We start from the raw sequence: 24806 nt of genomic DNA, 5'->3' as shown, positions 1-24806 counted from the left end.
GAGGAAAAAAGTGATACAGAAGACACGCCAATGTTCAAATAATTTAAAACAAAAAGGTAGATTTAATGCAATAACCACATTAATCTGAGGATAAATAAATCCACAACAGGCTTTAAAGTTTGAAAACGTTTTCCTTTCTTTGCAGAGAGATTGGTTTTCTGAAAGCACACAGGACCGAAGACGTCAAAACAAAACACACTGTCTTAACGCCCAGGTGAGACGGGCCTGGTCCTCCCTGCTGCCCTCCCGACACCTGCCCCGGCCATGGTGAAGGCTTCTCTGAAACTCAGGATGAGCACCGGCTTCAGGAGTAACTGGATGGCTTGTTTCCAGAATCGTCCTCCTGTGACCCCATGCTCTGGAAGGGAGGGAGAGAGGCAGTGCGCTTGTCTGCCCTGGCCAAGGGTGTCCCGCCAGCCCCGGACACCTACCCCCCGATGACGCCACCCCGTGTACGGGGGAGGCAGGTCCAGGACCCCCACCCTCATCCCTAAACACACTTCCAGCCTGGAGTCTGGAAACGTCCCCAACGAGTACGTCTCTGTGAACCTCCCCGATATGGTTTCTGGGCACAAGCTCACACTCCTGATGGAGAATGCCACCCTGCCCCGCCCGGCCCACTCCGTGAATGAGGGGGCCTCAGTCACCTTCTGCACGAATTGGGGGTTCACTGTGATCTCCTGGTCCATGGCCCTCAGCCGCTCGTCCAGCTCTATGCACCTCAGCATCTGCGTGGCAGACAGGTGTGGACGCGCTGAGTGAGCGGGTTTAGGGCAACTTCACCTTCTGAGCCTAGACTAGTACTGTGGGTGCTACAGGGTCACAACCCTGGGGCCAGATGAATTCTGGAGCCAGAAGTTTTGGATTCCGCCAGCAACATAGTACAGCAGGACCTGGGGTAGCACCCCATCAAACACGCTGACATCTTTTGCAGTGAAACCTAAAAATATTCATTTGCCATCAAATGAGTTACAAAAAAAACCTTCCAGTTTTCAGGGTTTCTTAAAGAAAACTTGGAATTGCCAAAAACAGACTGTGGAGACATACTGCTTTGAAGATTCTGGAGCTGTTCAGTTCAATCTGTTTGCCTAATCAGAGGTAAGAAACCAGACCAACCCAAACAACCCTGGCTCACGCCCAGATCCCCGCAAGCGCTTAGAGCAGGATGTGCTCCGTGGCCCCCGCTGCTACCCAGGCGGAACTGCGGGCGGCTCGTCTCCTCCAGCTGCCTGCTCTCCCCCAGCAGAGACGGGGGATTCCTGACTTTCCGAGCTGGGGCTCCAGATGCACGTTACTGAAGGCTCTACAGTATAGGTGGCCGCTGGGTACGGATAAAACTGTACCGATTCTAAGACCCTTCAAGTGTTTTAGGAGTTGAAGGAGGCTTTGGTGAGCTAGACAAAGAAGCTAACCCACCATCTACTTATAACCGTACAACCTGGGAGAGTCCACCTTGAAATTAACTTTCTAGGAAATAAGATGTTCTTAGAAACTAGTTGGGAGCTACGCGTATTTAGAGCTAAAATTATCCTGGAACATACAGTCAGTATTTCAGGTATAACATCATAAACATCAGCCCAAAACACCTGGCATTCATATTTACCTCTTGATCGATGTTATGAAGCATGGCGGGGTTATTATATTTTTCAGGGTTATCATGGAAACTGACCATCCCATCCTTCTGATTAATACTTGCAAAAATTTCACCATCTTCTATCTATAAAAGAGAAATCAGGAAAGCAGTTTAGACCCAAAAACTATGTGAATATGCAGTGTTTCAATACAATCAGGAAATACCACAGAAAGCAATAAATAAATAAATCTGTATGTGTATTTTTAAGCACCACCTGTTTATTCAAAGATATCTATTAAATACCTATCATGTGCACAGCACCAAGATAGATGTGAAGGGGTAAAATCCACATAAGGTAAATTAACCACTTTATTTTTTTGGCCATGTGGCATGTAGGATCTTAGTTCCCCAACCAGGGACCGAACCCGTGCCCCCTGCACTGGGAGCGCAGAGTCATAACCACTGGACCACCAGGGAAGTCCCAAATTAACCATTCTAAAGTGAACAATTCAGAGGATTCAACTGCACTTGTGAAGTGCAGCCACCAACTCTACCCTGTTTCAAAAGATTTCACTGCCCCCACGGGGAACCCCACCCCATTTAAGCGGTCACTGCCCGTTTCCCCTCCTTCCAAGCCCCCTGCAACCACTAATCTACTTTCTGCCCTGTGGATTTGCCTGTTCGGGATGTTTCATATAAATGGAGTCAGACAACATGTGGTCTCCGTGTCTTGCTTCTCTGGCATAATGTTTCGGAAGTGCCTTTACATCTTTAGAAAATTTCTGTGAGATAGAACTGACGTTGCCGTTGCATTTTAAAAAGTGAAACCCTAACACGTTTTTGTTTCACCCCAGCAGAAATTATCTTCTGGTCCTTTAAGAAAGCTTTTCTGCCAGTGTTGATTCCAAGGCAGTTTCAAGGTCTATGTTCTTTGCACCCACAACTGGGGATTTAGTTGCTTAAGCCTCATCGCCAACTCCTGTCCATGAAGTAAAAAGCGAGAAGCCAATAAAATCCCAAACAGGTGTTGTCATTCTAACAGATTGCTCCCCAGGTGCCAGTGGTCTGTCACAGCGGAACCGAGCTGCCTGGGCCGGTCTGCTCCTTTCCACCTGGAAGGGACGGGCCCCAGTTAGTGCAGCACCAACAGCCCAACGCACACTGAACAGAAGGCGTAACTCTCTGACCCCGTGAGCAGAGAGAGCTGCCTCTTCACAAAGGGGAAGGACACGCACGCCGGGCTCACCACAGCGGCACTCTCTGTAATAACCACAACTGGAAACAACCCAAGCGTCCCCTGATGGGAACGGAAAGGCAGCCTCGTACAGTGGAACGCTGCGGCCCTGCAAGTGAACCGACTACAACGATACGCAGCACTGTGCACGCACCTCACGGTGCTGAGCAGAAAAAGCCAGATCCCGAAGTGCGCGCTGTACGTTCCCTTTTATACAAAACTCAAAAATAGGACACAACTGAGAACAGGGCGTTAGAAATCAGGATAATAATAACCTTTCCAGCAGAGGTAGGGCTGGAAGCAGGTTTGAGAAGGCTACACACTGTATGATTCCAACTATATGACATTCTGGAAAAGGCAAAACTGTAGAGAAAATAAAAAGATCAGTGGGGGTGGGGGAGGGGGGAGAGGGACAAACGGGCGGAGCACAGAGGGTTTTCAGGGCCATGAACACACTCCATGCGGCACTATAATGATGGATCCATGTCCTTACACACCTGTGCAAACCCACAGAACGTCCAACACCATGAATGAACCCTAATGTACACTAAGGCCTTTGGATGATGACACATCCGTGTAGGGCTGTCAGTTGCTAAGAACTGTCCCATCCGGTAGGAGTACTGATAAGGGGAGGCTGTGCACGTGTCGGGCGGGGAACCCTGCACTTTCCCCTCAATTGTGCTATGAACCTCAAACTGCTCTAAAAAAATTGAGTCTTATTTAAAGAACAATCCCTGCCTTCATAAATTTTACATGGTAGGGCAGGAAATTTCAGGTGTGGCACAATTGACATTTTGAGCCAGGTAATTCTTTGTGGTGGGCGCTGTCCTCTGCATTGTGGGGGCTTGAGCAGCGTCCCTGGCTCTACCCACTAGATGTGAGTAGCACCTCCAGCCGTGACAACCAGAAACATCCTCAGACATTTGCCCTGGCGAATGCCACATGTCTCTGGCAGATAAAACATCGCCGGCTGGTCTGGAGCCTGTCAGGGTCCATCTGGGCTGGGCAAGCACTTCACTAGCTGTGTCCGCACCACTCACGTACTGGTCCCCACCGCTGATGAGCAAGTCCGGGGAGGTGTGCGGCTGACCCACGGGACGAAACCCTGTGGGCAGCAAGGTGCTCTCAGCAGGCGCTCCGAGGCTGGGGAGGTGGGACAGGTTTTATTTGTTTGGGATGTGTGTCTCTGTGTTTGGAGGATTACGTTGAAGGAAAAAACCTCCAAACATTTGTAAATTGAACTATGGAAAGAAAATACTCCATCATCACAACTGAAAACAGTTTCATGACTCCTAATCCTGACCTGGCACCACTCCTGAAATCACAGGGGAGATCACTAGCAGAAAACGCAGAATGCTGACTTTCTGCATGAGAAGACATGCCTGACCCGGGCTGAGGACAGAGGTTTGCTCTTGGTGGATCAGATCGGAGACATGCGTTGTGTAACAGAATAAGTAAATGATGCTATTTCAACTTGGTGGGTTACCACATAGTCATTTAAATGCTTATCCAGGGACTTCCCTGGTGGCGCAGTGGTTAAGAATCCACCTGCCAGCGCAAGGGACACGGGTTCGAGCCCTGGTCCGGGAAGATCCCACATGCCGCGGAGCAACTAAGCCCGTGCGCCACAACTACTGAGCCCACATGCCTAGAGCCATGCTCGGCAACAAGAGAAGCCACCGCAATGAGAAGCCCGCACACCACAATGAAGACCCAATGCAGCCCTGCCAAAGTAAATAAATAAATTAATTAATTAATTAAAAAGCCAACCTTTAAAAAACAAATAAATAAATAAATGCGTATCTAAATTTGGGGAGTGGGCAGTCACAACTGGGAAGTAAATGGGTCTCAGGTGTCCTGTGACATTTGCCATCTGCAGCTGGAGCTGAGCACGTGGGTATCTCCTCTGAGTGTGGTCTCGGGGTGACACGGCCCAGGAGAGGGGTGAGTCAGACTGCCACCCATGAGGCCACCAGGCCCCTACCTGGCTGCACAGGACTTCCTCAGGGCAGCAGGGCCCGGCCCCACATTTGGCTCGTCCGTGGGCTCATCACAGACCAGCAGGCAGAGCAGCACTGCTTGTGTCTCTTTGTATTATCTGAAATGTTTCATGAGTGTTTTAAATGATGTTCACAAGAACTGTGACGATGAAAATATAAATAAGGAGCACTGCTAAGACACCACTGTGTGTATAACACATGAGTACATGTCGCGGGAAGACCCCAAAGATTGTAAGGAAATCAACGAAAATGTCCACACTGGTTGACACTGGATGGGCCCCCTTCGTCCTCCTTTATATCTTCTATCGTAAACACCTGTTACCTTTACGAGGACGAAACCCCAGTGATCACTCTTTAAAAGAATAGCCACACACTCACCATGTGCAAGACATACTTTTCTGCCTCCTGAGGTCCAGATAACTGCACACGACTTGCCATGTCTTGTAATGACAGCGTTAAAAAGGTCTGAAATTCAGAAGTTAATTAATCACAACTAGAAACGCTGAGGAAAGAAATTTTATTAAATGTGTACAGAGTTCTACTGAGTCTCTGAAAATTTGCTTTCCAATACTGTACAAGATAACTCTTTGTTGTGAAGATGACATGCAACAGATGAACTAAGGTTTTAGCAACAGTTTTCTAGAGGACTAATGACTTTTACACAGTATCCCACACGTGTGTCCTATACGTCTGAAATGACGTGTGCACCGCCATTTCAGCACCGCCTGCAACGGCAAAGATCGGAACCACCTAGAAGTCCACCAGCAGAGGACTGGCTGAGTGCAGCGCAATTACACGAACGGACTCCTACACAGTTGTAAAAAACTTACTGAGTGTGGATACTTTTTATGAGCTGGAAAAGAATCCAAGACATGTGCATCGTTAAATATAAAAAAGGATGCAAAACAGGGTCTACAGCACGCTCACATCTGTGTACAAGGAAAGAGTGCATACGTGTGACAACACACACACGTATGAATGCATGTGCTTCTATGTGCACAGATGATCTCTGGAAGGATATCTGAGAAACGGGTGACACCGGGCTGCCTCTGGGGAAAGAAAAGGCCGGCTGGGGTATAGGAACTGGATGGAGATTTCTGTGTCTTTGAATTTCGTATTACAAACGTATTACCTTGTAAATAATATAAAATTGAAAAAAAATCACATTCATCCTTCAAAATTCAAAGCTAGAATATGTAAACAAATAGGGGGTTAAAAGGAAACCAGTGTTTATCATTGGTTTGCCTGGGACTTGATGAAAATGCCCCCTTTCAGAAACAAATTAAAAGAACTCTTTTTTTTTAGGGCAGCTGGCAATATTTACAATGATGGCATTTTCAGAGCAGGCCATGTTAAGACTGTGATGTTGAAAATCCTTGATAAGCCAATGACCGAAAATTCTACTGATACATATACTTTAGTTCAAAGAGTAGCACGCCCTCTCCAAACGAAACTACTGTTAATTCGAAGGAGTATCTAAGTAGTTTAGCGCCAATGAGGACTCAAAAGTGAACATTTCTAAATATCCGGAACTGTCACTTTTCCTATTTCAAAATAAGAAGAAACTTCCACTTGAATGTCTACCAGAAGAGGACTGGTTGAGTAAGTTGTGACCATCGGTACAACAGAGTACGACGTACAGTCATTGTGATGCAGGCTTACGTTGCCATGGAATCAAGGTGAAGACAGTGAAAAATCACAGTACAGAACAGCACATGCAATATGATCCCAACTGCAGTTAATGGGAGTGTCTACACACAGAGCAGAGGGATTTAGAGAAACGCCCACAAAACATGAATGTGGAGCAGATCTGAGCCTCACGTGATAACCCCATTTCCCTGGGTGCCCTGCAGCCAGCCTCTCGTCCCGACACCCACATACAGTACACCTGCTGAGGCTTCTTAAAAAGCCTTTGATTTTTTTGCCCTTTGAATAACATACTAACCTGACTGGAAAATCCTACTAACCTGACTGGAAAATCCTCTGATGCCCCATCTACTGTTCTGGCACCAGGACATGAGGCCACGCATCCTCTATGGCGGCGCCCCTGCCCATCAGCAGCTGTGGTGCCCCCCCAAGGCCGCCGGGAAGGGCTTATCAGCCCAGCGGACTCAAATCAATGGTAAGTCAGCACAGCAGGACCAGGACGCTGGTGACTGTGAAGCCACTGCCCCGCCCTGGGCTGGCCACCTAAGGCCCTTCATGTTTGTTTGGTCACACTCTGGATCCGTATTTATCCGATCCAAAACGGAAAACTGCACTTTCCATATAAAGCATACCGACTCCTCAGTATAAGCTATCAACTGATTCCAAAGTGACGAACTGGGGTTGACTATTTCACAAAAGAGTTTAACTGATGATTTTCGCAGTGATACCTACTTATTAGATTCCCTAAGTTCTAATTCTTCATTTAACTTTCATTTGCCATTTTGTAACTTAACATTTTTTTGAACGTGCACCGTCTTCTCTCCTTGTTCACATTTTGGTTTTCCATCTAAACTCCCAGTACCGGTCACCTACAGGTGCAGCTGTTTCCCAGCAGCTCCTCTCGATGGTGAGATAGAAATTTATTGTACTTAGAGCAGCTGTGTTGGCACCTGGACCAAATGGAAAACACTGTGGGGAGAATTCAGCTGCTGGTCACCTTGAATCTCTTAGGTCCGGTCTTTTTAGCCTATGGGTCCCACTCGTTTTTCTCTGACAGGACATTTGTTTTTCATCTTCTTTGAGTCACTCTCCCTTTCGTGTTCTCTGTCTTCCTCTTACAGACTGATGTCTGGAGTGTCTGGAAGGGGCCTCCTTCCTGTGAGCAATGACCCTCCCCCTCCTCCTCCTCCTCGAGAAGCGGTTCTCCCCGCGCAGGGGCGGCCTCCCCGGCCGCCCCTCCTGCCCCTGGTCCCCTCCAGCCTCCCTGGCCCTCGCACCAACCGAGCAGCACCCTCTCCCCTGCTCCGCCTGGAGCCTGACCGCCCCGTCCTTAAGCCCTGGGAGAAGAGCCGCACCGTCCCGGTCGCCGCTGCTCTTTGTTGGTTTACTACCTGCAGCAAACGCCTTCCCGGCTCATGGGGGGCTTCGTTTTTCTTTTTACACTTTCCTGGGCAGTTTTAACACTTGATAGCGTATTTTCCGTCAACAAAAGCCATTAGGTTTATTTTCATCTTGAAAATAGAAAATACACGATCGGCTCACCTCCCCGGCTCCAGTGTGCTGGCGCTGTGCCCCCGCGTGGGTCAGCCCGCCGCGGGGTCCTGGGCAGCACGGGCACGCCCTCGGGCTCCCTGTCTGTGCCTCCCAGAGCGGCCATATCTCCTACCTCTTGCTCTTCACCTGTCCTTCTTCTCAAATACCCTGCCCCAGCACTGGAAAGACCAAAAGCACCCATCAAAGTGCCCTAGGGAGTCAGCTGGGAGAGCTCTTCCTCAGGACAAGACCCTGCGCTGCTGCCTCGGCGCTGAGGGGGACGAGGGGAGAAAAGGAGCCCAGGGTCAGGAGGGGCCCGGGCAGGGCCTCACCTTGGTGAGCCTCTGGATGTTCTTCTTGTACAACGAGGACAGGCACTGCTTCACCAGTCCCATGTTGTTGTCGCGAGTGAAGGTCTCGCTGTGCTTGGTCACCAGGTTGCGGAGCTCCGAGGGATTGTTGGTGGAATAAACTTGCGCTAACTCGTGGTACGCGTTGCTAAGAGGCTAAAGGTGTGCAGGCGGGAAGAAACCAGATTCGAGAGTTAGAGGAACGGAGCCTGTGTAAGACGCAAAAGAAAACATGGCACTAAATTTGGAGCAAGTACATTCAACATCCTTTACTGTAACCCAACAAACTATAATTTACCCAAAGCAAGTACCTAGCTTTCAAGACCAAGGATAGAAGTATCACCATGGAGTACTTTACTGTCAAACAAAAAACCCACCCACTTTGAAGTACAGAACAAACTGCTGCACAGCAAGTACAGTACACAGTTAGTAAAGGCACACAGGTCTTTTATCTCCATCAGTGGCTCTTGATTTTTCTCTTGATAAACCACTTTGGGAGGAAAAAAAGGAAAATTCCCACGCTTCTCAGTTCCCTCTCCCTCTCCCACACACCTCACCGGGCGCAACGTGTCAACCCGCTACTCCTGGGGGAACCAAGAGACAACAGGGCTGAGGGCGCACTCAGAGCTGTGCTGCTTTCACCATCGTACGCGTTCCCCTCTATCTTATTACGTGCGCATGCGTTCCCCCCTATTACGTAAGCATGCGTTGCCCTCTCCTATACGTGCGCATGCGTTGCCCTTATCACGTGAGCGTGCGTTGCCCTCTCTTATACGTGCGCATGCGTTGCCCTTATCACGTGAGCGTGCATTGCCCTCTTATACGTGCGCATGCGTTGCCCTCTCTCATTACGTGAACATACGTTGCCCTTATCACGTGAGCATGCGTTGCCCTCTATCTTACACGTGCGCATGCGTTCCCCTCTCTCTTATACGTGAGAAACCAGACCCAGGCCCACGAGCAGGTCCGCGGTCCTGAGGAGACACGGATTCAAACGTGCATCCCCACCCTGAAGCCTGTGCCCTCTTCACCACTCTGCTATCACCGCCAACAAACCACAATTGTGGGGAAGGAGGCTGAGTCATGGGGACCTCACCTTACAAAGGCCCTCCTCCTAGGGCCACCTGAATCACCCCGGGAGCTCCCCAAACCTACACGTCCTTCTACCCACCCCCAGGCCCCCGTCTGTGACTAGCAGCCTGGAGCCCGAGAAGGACATGGGCCACCCTCAACAAGGCAGCACAGAAATCTTCTCATCAGGAAGACTTTCACACTGATCTCGTGAAATTCTGAACTTTGTACAAGGAGGGTCAGCATAAAATTGTTATCAGAATGATAGTGACTTCAGTTTAAAAAAAACAAAAACAAAACCCCGTGAGCATGTATTATTAAAAAAAAAAAAAAAAAAGTAGGTCATTTCTTCACGTGGTCCCAGGGCTGAGTCCTCAGGGAAACAAGAGCAGCTCTGTGAGCAGCGCTTGGGGTCTAATAAGATTCCCCAGCACTTGGTCAAAGTGAGAGTCCGACAGAGTCAGCACCGCTTTTCTAGGACCTTAAACATCTACAGCTATGATCACCCAGAGCGGAAGTGTGCAAACAGATTCCTAGGAGCATCGCGGTCCGTCAGGCGATCGGCGTGCACGGACTGGGAGGGTCCGGGCGCTGCCAGACGCCCAGCAGCCGGCAAGTGAGCATCTGCTAACTTAACACGCTGGGAGAGCTAGGGCCCGTAGCATAAGACTACAGAGCTACGCGTCACCACAATTTCCTATGAACAGAACATGTCACCTAAGAAATCCTTCTGTTTTAAAAACTCACCTTAATGAATCTACCCACAATTTGAGACGTGTATTTCGGCAGCTGTTGCACTTTGCCAAGCAGTATCAAAGAAACGAGAATATACTTTTTATATGCCTCCAGCATGATGTGACTGACAGCCATAGCAGGAGTGGCGATGGCCTGAGCAGGAGTGAAGACAGCAGGGGAGCTTGAATTAGGAAAAGAGCACTTATACTAAATCACTACCTTTTAATAACTCTAGAATTTACCCTTTGAACACATCCAACTCACTGGGCTTTGGTGTCTTCACCAAGCTGTGCGACTATCACCACTACCGAATTTCAGAACATTTTCACCCCCTAAAAAGAAACCCCAGGCCATCAGTGGTCACCGCCCACCCCCCAACCCCAGGCAACCACTTCTCTACTTCACATCTCAATGGACTTGGCTACTCTGGACAGGGCATATAAACGGCGTTTTTGTGTGTGTGTGGCCTCGCTGCACGGCTTATGGGATCCCAGTTCCCCAACCAGGGGTTGAACCCAGGCCCTGGGCAGTGAGAGCACGGAGTCCTAACCACTGGACCGCCAGGGAAGTCCCATAAATGGCTTCATGTAGTCTTCTGTGAGCAGCTTCGACGTGACACTTTCAGGGCACACCCCTGTAGTGGCCTGTGTCAGGACCTCATTCTGTGTTATGGGCAAACAGTGCTCCACCTTTTGTGTACTCAGATCCTCAGCTGGCGGGCATCTGGCCACATGAATCATCATGCTGCTATGAACATTCATGTATGTATTTGGACATTTGTCTTCACTTCTCTTGGGTGTAATCCTGGGAGTGAAGTGCTGGGTCATATGGAAGTTTTAGGTTTAACCTTTTGAGGAACCGCCAAACTATTTCCAAAGCGGCCACACCACTGTACATCCCCACTGGCAGTTAATGAGGGTTCTGAATTCTCCACATCCTCATCAACACATACTGGCTCTCTTTTTAACTTCAGCCATCCTAGTGTGACTTGATATCACACTGTGGTTTTGATTTGCATTTCCCTGATGACTAGTGCTTTTAGCCATTTGCCTATCTTCTTTAGAGCAATGTCTATTCAAACCCATTCCCCATTTTTAAAATTTTATTGTTCAGTTTTAAGATCTTCGTATATTCTGGATGTAAGTCTCTTATCAGAAATGTGATCTGCCAATATTTCCTCCCATTCTGAGGCTGCCTTTCCACCTTTTTTCACCTGGATTCATGAGGGTTAAGAATTCAATACTATCACACCCAAATCAGCCCAAATGTTCCAAATCAAAATCCAAGCCACTGAGCCTGTAAGGCACTTCTGAGAATTATTCAACAGAAACACTCGTGCAAGTGCATAAGAACACAAGAACAACAATCCACACGCAACACTGCTTTAACAGCGAAGCACCAAATCTGCTTAGAGTACCACCAGTCGGGGGCTAGTAAACTGCCAGGTCCACATGTGGCATGGGATAAGAGGAGGAGGTTACTTTCACTCTTTATATAATGCTGTGTGATCTGAATGTTTTTCACTAAGTACATCCTTCTTCTGGATTTTAAAAAGGCAGTAAAACAAAATCTGTGTCACCTCTTGAAATTAAGGTACTAATACTACCTGGAACTGATGTACGTCATGAAGACACAGCGCCATGAAGTAGACTGTCACTTGGGCAAAAGAGGGAATATGTGGATTATCAGGTAAAAGTCTTCTAGCTGTAAACATAAACATGCTGTGTCTTTGACATTTCAACTCTCTGTGACAGAACCGCGCACCTTCCTGCCGCGCGCCCGTGTCTCGGCGTCCCTAGACCATCGGCGGGCTCATCCCACCTCCGCTGGGCTGCAGAGCCACCGTGCGTTCAGTCGCTGCGGGTGTGTGCTCGCAGTTTTCTGAGGAACTGAAATTGTGACCGTACGGTCAACGCAGTCCCCTGGAAGGTCCTACCTGACCAGTCACGTCCTTGAAAGATACCGTCCCTGCCGACAGCGCTTGTGGTCACCCTGCCCTAGGCCCCCAGCAATGCTGGTCGGCCCCCGCTCACTGAGGCGATGTCCACTCACAGGCCTGCGCGGGGGCTTCTACAGCATCTCAAATACACCACGAGCTCCTCCGAGGCTTGGAATGTCTTTTATTATCCGAACATGTGCTCTGAATAAAACAACTTACGAACGTCTGGCAAATTTATCTTAAAACACTGCTTTTAGCCAGTACTGTCCATCTCTGTTAGACCCTGAGTGAAGCTGCAGAGCTGCGCAATATGTCTTATTACACAGACACAAAGGTGGGAGGCACTATTCACTGTGTACTCCTTCACACCCTTTGAATTACAGACCAGAAGAACGTTTTATTTATTAAAGTAAGAAAAACTCGGGAGTTCCCTGACAGTCCAGTGGTTAGGGCTCAGCGCTTTCACTGCTGTGGCCCTGGGTTCAATCCCTGGTCAGGGAGCTAAGATCCCACAGGCCACGCGGTGCAGCCAAAAAAAACAATGAAAGAAAGAAAAACTTAACCGAACGTCACATCTGGTTTCAGAACAAGAAGATGCGTCAAAGGTCACTCGGTTCCACCCCTTCCCCACAGGCAAAGGAAGCTACAAAGTCAAGAGACGCACACAACTCAACCCAAACCAGACGGGGGTCGTGGCAAAGCCTGGTCAGCCCCGCCCCACAGTGCCCATCCCTCCCCTGCCCTGCGCCCCTGGCCACAGGGAAAGAGCCTCTGGAAGGACCCTCCCCTGCAGCTCCAGCCGCGAGCCTGCAAGTTCATACGCCCCCGGGGGAGCGCCGACTACCTGCTCATAGAAGTAGAGAGCTCGCTCGAAGTTCTTGAGCCCGGTGTAGACCATCCCGCCGTAGTAATAGTAGCAGAGGAAGTGCTTGGCCTCGTAGGCCCCGTTCTCTTTGCAGATGTCCACCATGTCCACGTCCAGGTACGGGAGGGCGGGCTTAAAGCACTTCGCCAGCAAACACAGCTGTGGAAAAATTTACACGGAGCCATCATTCTAGGTGCACTTCGCCTTTGGCAGAAGGAGCAAATTCGCAGATTCCGGAAAGTTCTAGAAAATAATTGGTTTTACATTTTATTGACTAAAATGATCTAAATGTCGGCACGTTATTCCATTTTCTTAGGCATTCAGAATACAATAGCATTTCTTTAGAAAAGACTAACCAGCTATGACATAAAGGGCTCCGCAAATGAAGCAAAGCCCATCTATTTACAGATGCACGACAAGTGTGACCTTTTCTCTTCACTGCCCTGGTGAAGTAAGAACAGTTTCTCTCCAATCACTCCTTTTCCATGTCTGAACCCCTCAGGTAAGTGTAGGGAATGTGCAGCTCAGGAACGCAAGACCCAGCAAAGTTCTGTGTCTGGGTGATGCGGCACAGGGCACACACAGGCACAAACTCACTGTACACCTGAGATCTGCAAACTTTACTGTATGTACGTCACACCTCCATCACAAAAGTTTTTTAGAAGAAATAAAGAGGGGACTTCCCTGGTGGCGCAATGGTTAAGAATCCGCCTGCCAATGCAGGGAACACGGCTTCGAGCCCTGGTCCGGGAAGATCCTACATGCCACAGAGCAACCAAGCCTGCGCACCACAACTACTGAGCCTGTGCTCTAGAGCCCGCGCGCCTAGAGCCTGTGTTCCACAACAAGAGAAGCCACCACAATGAGGAAGCCTGTGCACTGCAACGAAGACCCAACGCAGCCAAAAACTAAAATTAAAAAAAAAAAAAAAGAAATAAAGAGAAAAGAAAGCACGTCTCCATGTGAAGTTAGAACATGTGGTTGAAATAATCCACATACCATGTTATTCATTAAGGAAACAATCTAGATACCCCACGGGGACTGGCTAAACCCATGTTATGGAATTCTCTGCAGCTGTAAAGCACTGACATAGAATCATCTCCAAGACACAGTAAGAGAAAGCAAAGTACATAAGACATTGTATAGATTAGTATTTGTGTTTAAAAAACTAGAGAGAACAAATATAAACATATCTGCTTATATGTGCATAAACCAGCTTTGGAAGGATGCCTAAGAAACTACGAATTCCAGTTTCCTTTGGCGAGAAGGGATGGGTGGCCAGTCAGCAGGTGGGAGACGGGCTTCATTATATACGCCCCCCCCCTTTGCCATCTGGGTTTGGAGTCACACAAAATAAAATAAATACATGAACAACACTTTAGAGTGTCAGAAGTCACCTGGTTCGCCGTCAGGTTCCAGAGCTCGTTACTGGGATTGTTACGGTCACGAGCGCTACTCACCCCACCCGTCCCCACATCACGAGCTGATTAGCTGGGCCTCAGCCAATGGCTTGCGTTCAGTAGCCCCAAGATTCCCTTCCCAGCAACAGGGGCACCTGCACATTCCGAGGCTTAGAACACAGCGCCATCTTCACCAAGTCCAACCGTGACTCAGGGCAACCCGTAGCTGCTCACCTGGCAAAGGTCAGCATGGACGGAGGTCAGCTGGTTTGTGTTCATCTGCATCTTGTCAATGGCCTGCTTAAGGACGCCGATTCCGCGCAGGGGCTGTCGGAAAGGACACCTGTCAGCACGCTGGGTCCTAGGTTGTCACTTAGAAACGAAAGTAACATACTGATGGGCTCTTCTAAACCACAAGAGGAGGGTCCCACAGTCTCTCACGAAACTTCTGTCCCTATTCAGTCAGAAAATGTTGTCTTAAGCTGTTTATTGTGATATGTAGAGTAATTCAGCACAACTTTTTAAATCATAAAGCTTTTTCTAATTATTGGAGATCAATAATCAAAAGCAACATTACATTCTCAACAGTTCATCATACTTAGAGCTAAACAAAAATTTTACAAATTATTTACAACAGATGAGACCTATGCTTAGGAGACTGAATTGTGGATAAGGACGTTGGCACTGTCCCGCAGGGCAGTCTAGGTGTCACCTGTAAATTCTCTCCAGCAACATCTCTTACCTGGTGGTAAATTACCGTTGAGAGTGATACCACAAACCCCTTTTACAGCACAAGGGGCGCTAGAACGGCAGTTCCAAGCACAAAGGAACCGTTTTCCTGCCCTGACCATGAATAACAAGACCAAGAACCACACGAGGTGCAGTCAGCTTCTGGAGAGGAGGTGTGACCATAAAATAGCTAAGGAACTTAACATGTTTTTTCAGTACAGACTTGTCGGGTTTAACCATCTCCCTCAAACAATAATTATGTAGTGCTCCTACAAAATACCAACTGGTTCTTTGTTTTCAGCCTCTTTTACACTAGTCTTGAAGTTGAATTTCAAATCAAAAAGAAACTTACAAATTACAACTTGTGTCAATATCACAAAAAATAAAGAGTTTACCAGATTAAAGGAGACTAAAGACACACAACAATGTAATTCAACCCGTGATCTGAGATTTTCTTCTGTTACAAAAGATATCAGTGAAACAACTGGTAAGATCGGAATCAGGTCAGATGTGTTACAGGAGTCGATCAATGCTCGTCTCCTGACGCTGATCCCTGGGCTGTAGTTATGTAAGAGAACGTCTTAACTTGTCCTAATGCGTGAGAAACACTCGCTGAAGCACCCAGGGTAAGGGGCGTCGTATCTGCAACTCTCCTCCCCGTGGCTCAGGAAAAAGAGGAAAGAATGAGTAAGTACGGTAAGACACTAACACCCGGGGACTCTGGGTGAAAGGTGTTCATGGCAATTAATTATACTAACCTAACGACTTTTTTGTAAAGCTAAAATTACGTCATAATTGCAAGTTAAAAGGTTCAGCAAACAAAACAGCGGCATTTTACAGCACAAGGGGTGCTAGAATGGCAGTTCCAGACGCAAGCAGCAGCCTCCCCCTTGAGGCACCACTTCTGTGGTCAGAGCCCCACAGCGGACGCTCTGAGCTCTCTGCAGCAACCACGTACATCCGAGCATTAGGGTCTCAACACCAGGCTGGAACCCTTACACTCAGCGCATTGTGCAGGTTTGAGGCGTGCGAAACAGAACTATAAATACTCAAATAACATTCTTACCTGTTTTCTTTCCACAAGTGCATTTGTTAGCTGATGGCAAAGCCCAGCAACTAGACACAACAATGATAAAATATTGAAAATATAAATGACTACAGGGCAGAATACATTCCGTGGAAAAGAAGAAAAAGCTGTTCCCCTTACAGGTGTCTGTTGCATAGCGAATGTGCTCCCCGTTACAAGTGCTGATGAAGAGCTGAACCTGTGAGAACAGCGTCTCGAAGTCAGGAACGCTGGGCATAGAAAACTTCACAAACCTACAACACACAGAAAAGAAGCAACTTGTCCTGGCGTCTCACAGGGAAACGCAGAAGTCCGTCCGTCCTGCCTCCAATGCTCTGTGAAGTTAAAGGAGTCACAGTACTTTTAAAAATGAAGAACTGGAATCTGTGAGATTCTCCCAGCCTGGTTCTCTGCACAGTCAAGACACAGAACATGGACACAAATAGAGGTTAAGAAAAATATGCTTAAAAAAAACAACTTTTACCCAGAGCAGTTAGGCAAGAAATAAAACGCAACCAAAAAAGAACTTTCAAAAAAGCAAACTCCGTCAAATGAGGCCAAATATCAGGTTGTCCTAATACTCGTGAAGTAACTGAATATAAACTCATAACCAAAAAATTTTTTAAATACTTTTCTTTTGCAGTCCAATGTGCTCAGTACTGCTTTATTCACCTAGAAACCCGCCGTGGGCTTTTCCTGCCTGAGCAGAACACACTGAAGCTACGGGCTGGCCGGAGGCCGCGGCAGCGGCTCATGGTCCCCGTGCTGCCCCAGGACCCAGGGGATGCTGGGTGACCTGGGAGAAAAACTAGCTGCAGGGCAGGACCAGAAGGAGTGGAGCGGCGAGAAGAGGGACGACTCAGGCAGGTGGCCCATCCCGAGCCACCTGGCAGATGGTGCCGCCAAGTGCCACGGTGAACACCAAGAGGGGTCGGAGAGGTTTCAGGGGAGAAATCACATAAGCCACCACCACTTAGACATTGCTTACAAGTAAACTGCAAGCTCTTCCTTAAAAAAAAAAAAAAAAAAAACTGAATGGTTTAAACTCATTTCAAGAAAAATCAAATGGGTATTATTGCCTAATGACAATTTCTCCATCTTTCAATTTGTACTTCCATTTATATAGTATTCCTTAACAATGCCACCTTACATCTGTAATTACACTTTCCAAGTATCAAAATGTGTCCAAACAATCTCATCTGGGCTTCACAATAGGTCAGCAAGGCATTGTGATTTCCATTTTATAAATAAAAATATGAAGCTCAGGGCCTCAAACCTCATAATCAGCAGAACACAGATTCAAACCCAGGGGACCTGGAAACAAGGTCAGGGTTCTTCCCAGGTTTCCTTTAACTGATATACAACGTAAAACACCTTCTAGCTTCAAACAGCTTCCACACACATCACCTCACTTGACATGCACATCCGCATAAGCTGACGTGTGTACAAATCATGCTGTCTGTTCTTTTAATCGGAAACCACGGGCTGCAGAAATCTTCACCAGCCATCCCAACCCGCAGAACCTCCTGCAGCAGAGGCCCTGCTCCACATCTGCACGGTCTGAAACAGTGGCTACGGGCAGCTCCTGAGCCCTTGAGGTGTGGCAAGTGCAGCTGAGGAACTGAATCTTTCACTTCACTCATCCGTAAAGATTTACATCCTAACAGGCACATGAGCTACTGGCCGCCCGTGTTCCGACGGCACCTTCCTCCTGACGCACACCTGTCTCAGAACCTCAGTGCAAGTGGAGCCAGACCCTCACTTTAGGTCAATTTCTTCTCAGTTTATTTACATTACCTCAATTTTCATAACCACCACAAAATCCCAATTTATAACACTACAACATCAAGAGAAAAGAATTCAACTGTCAAAGACACAGAGTCACAAGAGTTGAATAGACCAATTGAAATAACGTCTATTTAATTTGGTCTTAAAACAGCTTAAACCTGTACAGCAACTACAGTTTTTTTAAAAAGGGGGGGAAAAAAAAACAGCTTAAACTTGTCTGAAGGGAACTGGAAGCAAGGCTGCTCTGGATCATTGGTAACTTCACTCAGTATAGCCCCCGTGCCCTGTTCTGTCACTCTTCCCTCTTTTCTTTCTAAGTTAGAAAATGGGGAGAATCCAATGGACTACATGAATAGAAGTATTCAGATAAACGCAAACTATAGTGCCCTCAACTGAGATGGCCATTCACTTTTTAAAATACATTTCAAAATGTGTATAAACATAAGAGTTTTAAAAGATGATAAAACAGAACAAAATATAAAAGCACCTACTGTATAGCACAAGGAACTCTACTTAATGCTCTGTGGTGACCTAAATGGGAAGGAAATCTAAAAAAGAGGGAATATATGTATAGTTGATTCACTTTGCTGTAGAGCAGAAACTAACACAACATTGTAAAGCAACTATACTCCAATAGAAATTAATAAAAAAAAGTAAAATAAATAAAAATAAAAGCAATGATTAGCTGCATCGAGTTAAAGGTAACTACTACAACGTGACTTTAGTTGTGCAAAAGAGCTCACTGCCATTTACAGGGCTTACTGCATACACCAAAAAAACCCAAAGCCAGAAAGTGCAGCGTTGAGGTTAAGCGTGCACAAAATCATAAAGGAAAATGCCCTTACAAAACAGCGAGGACTCCCAAGGAGTGCTCCTGGACATCCAGAGCCCCGAGCACGGTGTCCAGATGGGATAAGTTCTTCGCAAGGAGTTCCCCACTCTTGTTGATCAGTTCACAAAGCTGAGTCATTTGCCCTGGAAAACAGGAATAACACTATCATTCAGTTATAGCATTAACCAAACCAAAGGAAGTCAAATCCCAGACTTCACAACTCAGACCTGCAGGTGCCGGAAGGTGATTTCTTCTCCTTCGTTTCAGACAAGGACCCAGAAGGGCCAAAGACATCTTGCCTGCAGCCTCAGCACTAAACCTGCCACTTTCCTCGGGCCCCTGAAGGTCTCCCCTTTTCTCCACTCCCGCTTCCAGTGCCCCAAGCCAGCAGCGTTCACACTGCCATCAGCACCACCGCACCTCTAGGACCATGACTTCATCTTACGGCTAAGCCTCTCGGTCCACTCCTTCCTCTCTCCTCCGCCTTCCCTCAGATCCCCACCATTTCCTGTCTGGACTCCACCGCCTTCCCTCAGATCCCCACCATTTCCTGTCTGGACTCCACCGTCTTCCGAGTGGTCTGCCTCCTTCCATCTCTCCCCTCCAGCCCACAGCCCACGCTGGCACCTGTCTGATCTTTCTGAAGTGCAACTCCCATCACACTCCTCCAAACGCCCCCCTCAGCCCTGTCTGGCCTCCTGAGCCTCCCCTCACACACCAACGTCCCCGCTCTTGCCTTAGGTCTCTGCACGGCTGCTCTCCAAGCTGAGTGCTCCCTCGCCACTCTTCCACGACCCCCACGACCCGACTCACTCACGTCAACAGTCAGCCCGGGCCTCCCCCTCCCATGGCTCTTTGTCCTCTGTGCTCTCTGCGTCCCGGGATCCTGGTGTTAGGTCGTTCACATGAACGCAGGCGGAGAGCCGTCTCTTCCCCAGCTTCAGAATGCAGTGCTTGCCTAGCACCCAATCAATCAACAAGCAGCTTGTTGAATTAATCTAACTGATCCACCAATCTTTCCCCAATACCACAATATCATGTCTTAACAACTAAGGTACAGAATCTAATTAGGCCAGAATTGAACTCACCGACTTCCCCCAAGGACTTTTCTTTTTTAACTGAGATATAGTTGGTTTACAATATTATGTAAGTTTCAGGTGTACAAGACACTGACTCACAATTCCTAAAGGTTATACTCCATTTATAGTTATTCTAAAACATTGGCTATATTCCCTGTGCTGTACAATATATCCTTACAGCTTATTCTATACATAGTAGTTTGTACCTCTTAATCCCCTACCCCTATCTTGCCCCCTCCCCTTCCCTCACCCCACTGGTAACCACTAGTTTGCTCTCTATATGTCAGTCTGTTTCTTTTTTGTTATATTCATTAGTTTGTTGTATTTTTTAGATTCCACATGTAGGTGATAACATGCAGTATATGTCTTTCTCTCTCTGACTTACTTCACTAAACATAATACCCCCAAGGTCCATCCATGTTGTTGCAAACAGCAAAATTTCATTCTTTTTTATGGCTGAGTAGTATTCCACTGTGTATATATATATATATATATATATACCATATCTTCTGTATCTATTCATCTGTTGATGGACACTTAGGTGCTTCCGTATCTTGGCAATTGTAAACAGTGCTGCTATGAGCACTGGGGTGCATGTATCTTTCCAAATTAGTATTTTCATTTCCTTTGGATATATACCCAGGAGTGGAATTGCTGGATTGTATGCTAGTTCTGTTTTTAGTTTTTTGAGGAACCTCCATACTATTTTCCACAGTGACTGCACCAATTTACATTCCCACCAACAGTGCACAACGATTTCCTTTTCTCCACATCCTCGCCAACATGTGTTATTTGTAGACTTTTTTATGATAGCCACTCTGACAGGTGTGAGGTGTTATCTCATTGTGGTTCTGATTTGCATTTCCCTGATGATTATCGACGGTGTAGACTCACCGATTTTAATGGGTTATTCTGATGACAGACACCACGGCCACACTCTATACTCCCACATCCCACCACCTGTTTTCTGGTGACGGTGGAGGGTACACATAAGTCCACGGGCATTAACCTCTCAAGTTTCCTCCTCAACAGTTCTCTTTCACATTTTGAACTTCAAGCTACCCATACCAGCTATTTCTATTTAGTAACTGAGTGATTTTTCCTATTAAAAAACACTTAGGGGCTTCCCTGGTGGGGCAGTGGTTAAGAATCCACCTGCCAATGCAGGAGACACGGGTTCGAGCCCTGGTCTGCGAAGATCCCACATGCCACGGAGCAACTAAGCCCGTGCGCCACAACTACTGAGCCTGTGCTCTAGAGCCCATGAGCCACAACTATTGAGCCCACGTGCCACAACTACTGAAGCCCTTGCACCTAGAGTCCACAACAAGAGAAGTCATCGCATTGAGAGTAGCCCCCGCTTGCCGCAACTAGAGAAAGCCCACGTGCAGCAACGAAGACCCAACGCAGCCCTAAATAAATAAATAAATAAAATTTTACTAAAAAATAAAATAAAATAAATTTAAAAATTTAAAAAACACTCAAATGGTATAATGTTTAAAATCCAAGTGACTGTAGCCAGGAACTTTGATAATTTCTAGAGCTTCTTACTATACTTTTAAATTTTTACCAAAAATAAAGGATACATTCCATTATTATCACACTCACTGCAAAACAATAACAAAGAAAGTCCATGATATCATTAGGTATCACTTTTCAAGGTAATAATACTAGTTGAACTGGGAAATATCAATACCAACTCATCATCATGTTGTTGAGATCTCACTGGCAGGTATGAAATAGCTTCTTTGCAGTGATTAGAATCACCCACAACTAAGCATTTCAGTCCATGATTTTCCCCCAATTAAATTACAAATCCTGAGATGAGACCTAAGAGAAATGCTGGGTCACCCTTAAATCCTAAGGCAGTCACCTCGTACAAGCCAAGGGGAGACACACCTAAGGGCCACAGGGTGCGTGTGAAATGAACCCAACCAGATGGGGGCCAACGAAACGTCCTCTAATCAGAGAAAGCTGGGACATTATGGCATTCCCTTCACTTAAGGATCATGTGAGAAAATTCTGAATAAGAGCTGAGGAAACAAACTCATTAACGTTTGCTATTCGGGCAGCACGAGGCACAGGGGCACAGGCACGAGGCACAGGGGCAGGGCAAGCGTCCTGCGCCTCTCTGTCCCGCACACCGCTCCTAAAGCAGCGACTTGCACAGAGCGTGTGTGCAAAGCTTTCAGATAAGAGATCCTGCTTGATGCTCACGACCACAGCCCTAGTCCTGTCTTGTAAATAAGAAGACTGGCCCGGGGAAATTAGGCGGCTGGCACACCAAGCGACCAAGACAGGACTCCAGCCCAAAGCTTCTAGGCACACGGCACCGCGGGAAGGAGAAACTTAAGTCCGTGGCACGAACGAACGCATGGGTGGCTTCTTCACGCCTAGAGAATATGGCTCACCTGTGAAGCCAACTCCTACCAGTAACGAGAGAAACGAGACAGAACCGCCGCGCTGCGCCGCGCCCCACACCTGAGCAACCTCTGGGCAGCGCCTGCCCTTCTTACACACGGAGACGGCACTCAGGAGAGAAGCGTGCCTGCCCAAGGTCACGCAGCTCCTGCAACTTTAACGGTTCCTCCCTCTCAGTCCTGACAACTCGGCGGAGTAGGGCCATTTCTATTCCACAGATGAACAAACAGGGTGGGGAAAGGGGCCTTACAGCAGCGGCCAACTACTTTAATTCTGGGCCCAGGGCTCGATATGCAGGTGATGAAACGAACGAACCAACGGCATGAAAATTAGGAAGAAAATTAACAACGGTCACAACTCCGCCCGCAAGAGGGGAGCCTGGAGCCAGGGCCCCCGGGGGACTTGCGCGCCAAGCCACGAGGGGCCCCGCCGCGCGGCCAGGTCGGGAGGGGCCGCCGGGAGCCGAGACCGAGGCGGCACCGACAGCGGGGGGCGGAGGCCGGGAGTCGGGACCCGGGCGGAGGGGCCGCCCAGCTCGCGCGCTCGTCAGCCCCGGCCCAAGCGCCGAGACCCCCGGCCCAGCCCGGACGAAGGCTCGCGGCCTGCGCCCACCGCCTCACCTTGGGCCGAGAGCTGACGGACGCTGTTGACGAACTGCTCCAGGGCGGACGCCATGTTCCCGGCGGCCCGGCGGCGGAGGCGGCGCGCGCGGGACGAGGACCGGCGACCCACTGGAGGGCCTCGAGGGCGATGACGTCACTTCCGCCGCTCAAGCACCGCGAGATCTCACCTACCTGGGACCCGGCTACTGTTTCCATGGAATCCGCTCTAGGGGTGCCGCGCCGGAAGGCAGCTTTCTTTCCCTTCCGTCTTCGTTCTGTGCACACGCGAAATCGCTCCCTGGATTTAACGGGGATGGTGGGCAAAGGAAGGAACTGAACTCCTAGTTAGGCACATCCTTTCCGGAGTTTGTTGGGAATGGCTGTCCCGTTTAACACCTTGCCAAATCCTCCAAGCCCGGCTTAATTGCCACCTCTTCCCTGAGGCTTTTCCTGCGAGGTAGTAGTCTGGCCAGGCAGGCAGCATCGGTCAAATCCCTTGTCTACCACTTAGTAGCTCTGTGACTCTGGGCAAGTTCCTTGGCTGTCCTCTGCCTTGTTTCCCCATCTGTACAATTCTCACGATAAACCACGTAAAATACTTATGGTTGGAGGGGAGTGGTGTGAGGTGGGGCTGCAGGATAGACAGGGACCACGTCAAGTAAGCTGTGTTAAAGACACTGGACTTTTCCCGGAAAGATTGGGACGCCACAGAGAGTTTGATGCAAGAGAGTGGCATGATCAGACTTGCACTTAGAAAGGACTGTCTGGATTTACATGGATAACCTCAGAGAATCATTTAGGAAGCTATTGCAGTAGTCAGTCGATATGAAATACAATAGTAAAAATTGTACCTTGAAATAGAGATGGAAATAAATTGATGTATTTGGGACAAGTAAAGATGAATGACTTTAACACTTGTACTCTAGGATGGAGCTGTCCCTGAATGCTGTATGGCAACATTTGGTCCTCAAACAGAAGACAGATATTTTGAATTGTAGGACATATTTCCATGGATGTACATGGATTTTAATAAAAGCTAAAAATGTTGTGAGAAGTTAAGCACTACAATAATTCAAAATAGCCACAGCTACTAGTCATACTTTAAATTTTGTTGCCTGTTTAGATTGTGGCATCTGTTCTCAAAGTGTGGTTCCTCAGCCCGCAGCATCAGCGTCACCTGGGAACTTCTTAGAAATGCAAATTCTTGGACTGCACTTTAGACTTACTACAAACTCTGAGGGTGGTGCCCTGCAGTCTGAGTTTAACAAGCCCTGAAGGTAACCTTGATGCACACTAAAGTTTGAGAACACCTGGATTGTGGCAAAGAGGAGCCAGGAATCAAATCACACTCATTTCAAAACTTCTAAGAGGCATCCCACCCTTCTCTCTTCCTCTCAAGAGTGAAATGACTGAAGGAGATGTCGTTAGAGGGATAACCTTGGATATATTCTAACTTTTTTTAAAGCTAGTCATGTGTAAAATCCAGCAATTACTTAAGTTTATTTTTTAACTATTTTTTTATAAATCTATTTATTTTATTTATAAATTATTTATTTTTGGCTGTATTGGGTCTTTGTTGCTGCGCGCAGGCTTTCTCTAGTTGTGGCGAGCGGGGGCAACTCTTTGTTGCGTTGCGTGGGCTTCTCATTGCGGTGGCTTCTCTTGGTGCGGAGCAGGGGTTCCAGGCACGCAGGCTCAGTAGTTGTGGCTCAGGGGCTCTAGAGCACAGGTTCAGTAGCTGTGGCACACGGGCTTAGTTGTGGGATCTTAGATGTGGGATCTTCCTGGCCCAGGGCTCGAACCCATGTCCCCTGCATTGGCAGGTGGATTTTTAACCACTGCGCCACCCGCGAAGTCCTCAGCAATTACTTGAGACACACCTTACAACAAACAGCCACAGCAGTGAGTGGAGATACCACATTTAACTATCTGTTTTGCATTC

General features: G+C 47.8%; 1 protein-coding gene across 3 annotated transcripts; it reads right to left on the bottom strand.

Annotated features, from left to right (window-relative positions):
- Positions 1–33: 33 nt before the first annotated feature.
- COPS3 (COP9 signalosome subunit 3) lies at positions 34–23088 on the bottom strand. Of its 3 annotated transcripts, XM_036837062.1 has the most exons (12): positions 22883–23077; positions 18776–18905; positions 16284–16396; positions 16143–16192; positions 14582–14674; positions 12927–13106; positions 10156–10296; positions 8320–8493; positions 5186–5272; positions 1604–1717; positions 648–728; positions 34–358 (listed from the first exon to the last, which is right to left on the bottom strand). In XM_036837062.1, exons 1-12 carry the CDS (start codon positions 22935–22937, stop codon positions 305–307), a joined length of 1272 nt encoding a protein of 423 aa, XP_036692957.1. In that variant the 5' UTR covers positions 22938–23077; the 3' UTR covers positions 34–304. The 3 variants fall into 3 exon arrangements, with proteins under 3 accessions (XP_036692957.1, XP_036692958.1, XP_036692959.1); XM_036837063.1 differs by lacking the exon at positions 10156–10296 and having other exon boundaries at positions 22883–23088; XM_036837064.1 differs by lacking the exons at positions 16143–16192; positions 22883–23077.
- Positions 23089–24806: the final 1718 nt, after the last annotated feature.

The sequence above is a fragment of the Balaenoptera musculus genome, chromosome 20 (assembly GCF_009873245.2).
Source record: "Balaenoptera musculus isolate JJ_BM4_2016_0621 chromosome 20, mBalMus1.pri.v3, whole genome shotgun sequence".
NCBI lineage: Eukaryota > Metazoa > Chordata > Mammalia > Artiodactyla > Balaenopteridae > Balaenoptera > Balaenoptera musculus.
The sequence above is the reverse complement of the archived record's forward strand: the minus strand, read 5'-3'. Positions and strand labels throughout refer to the sequence as shown.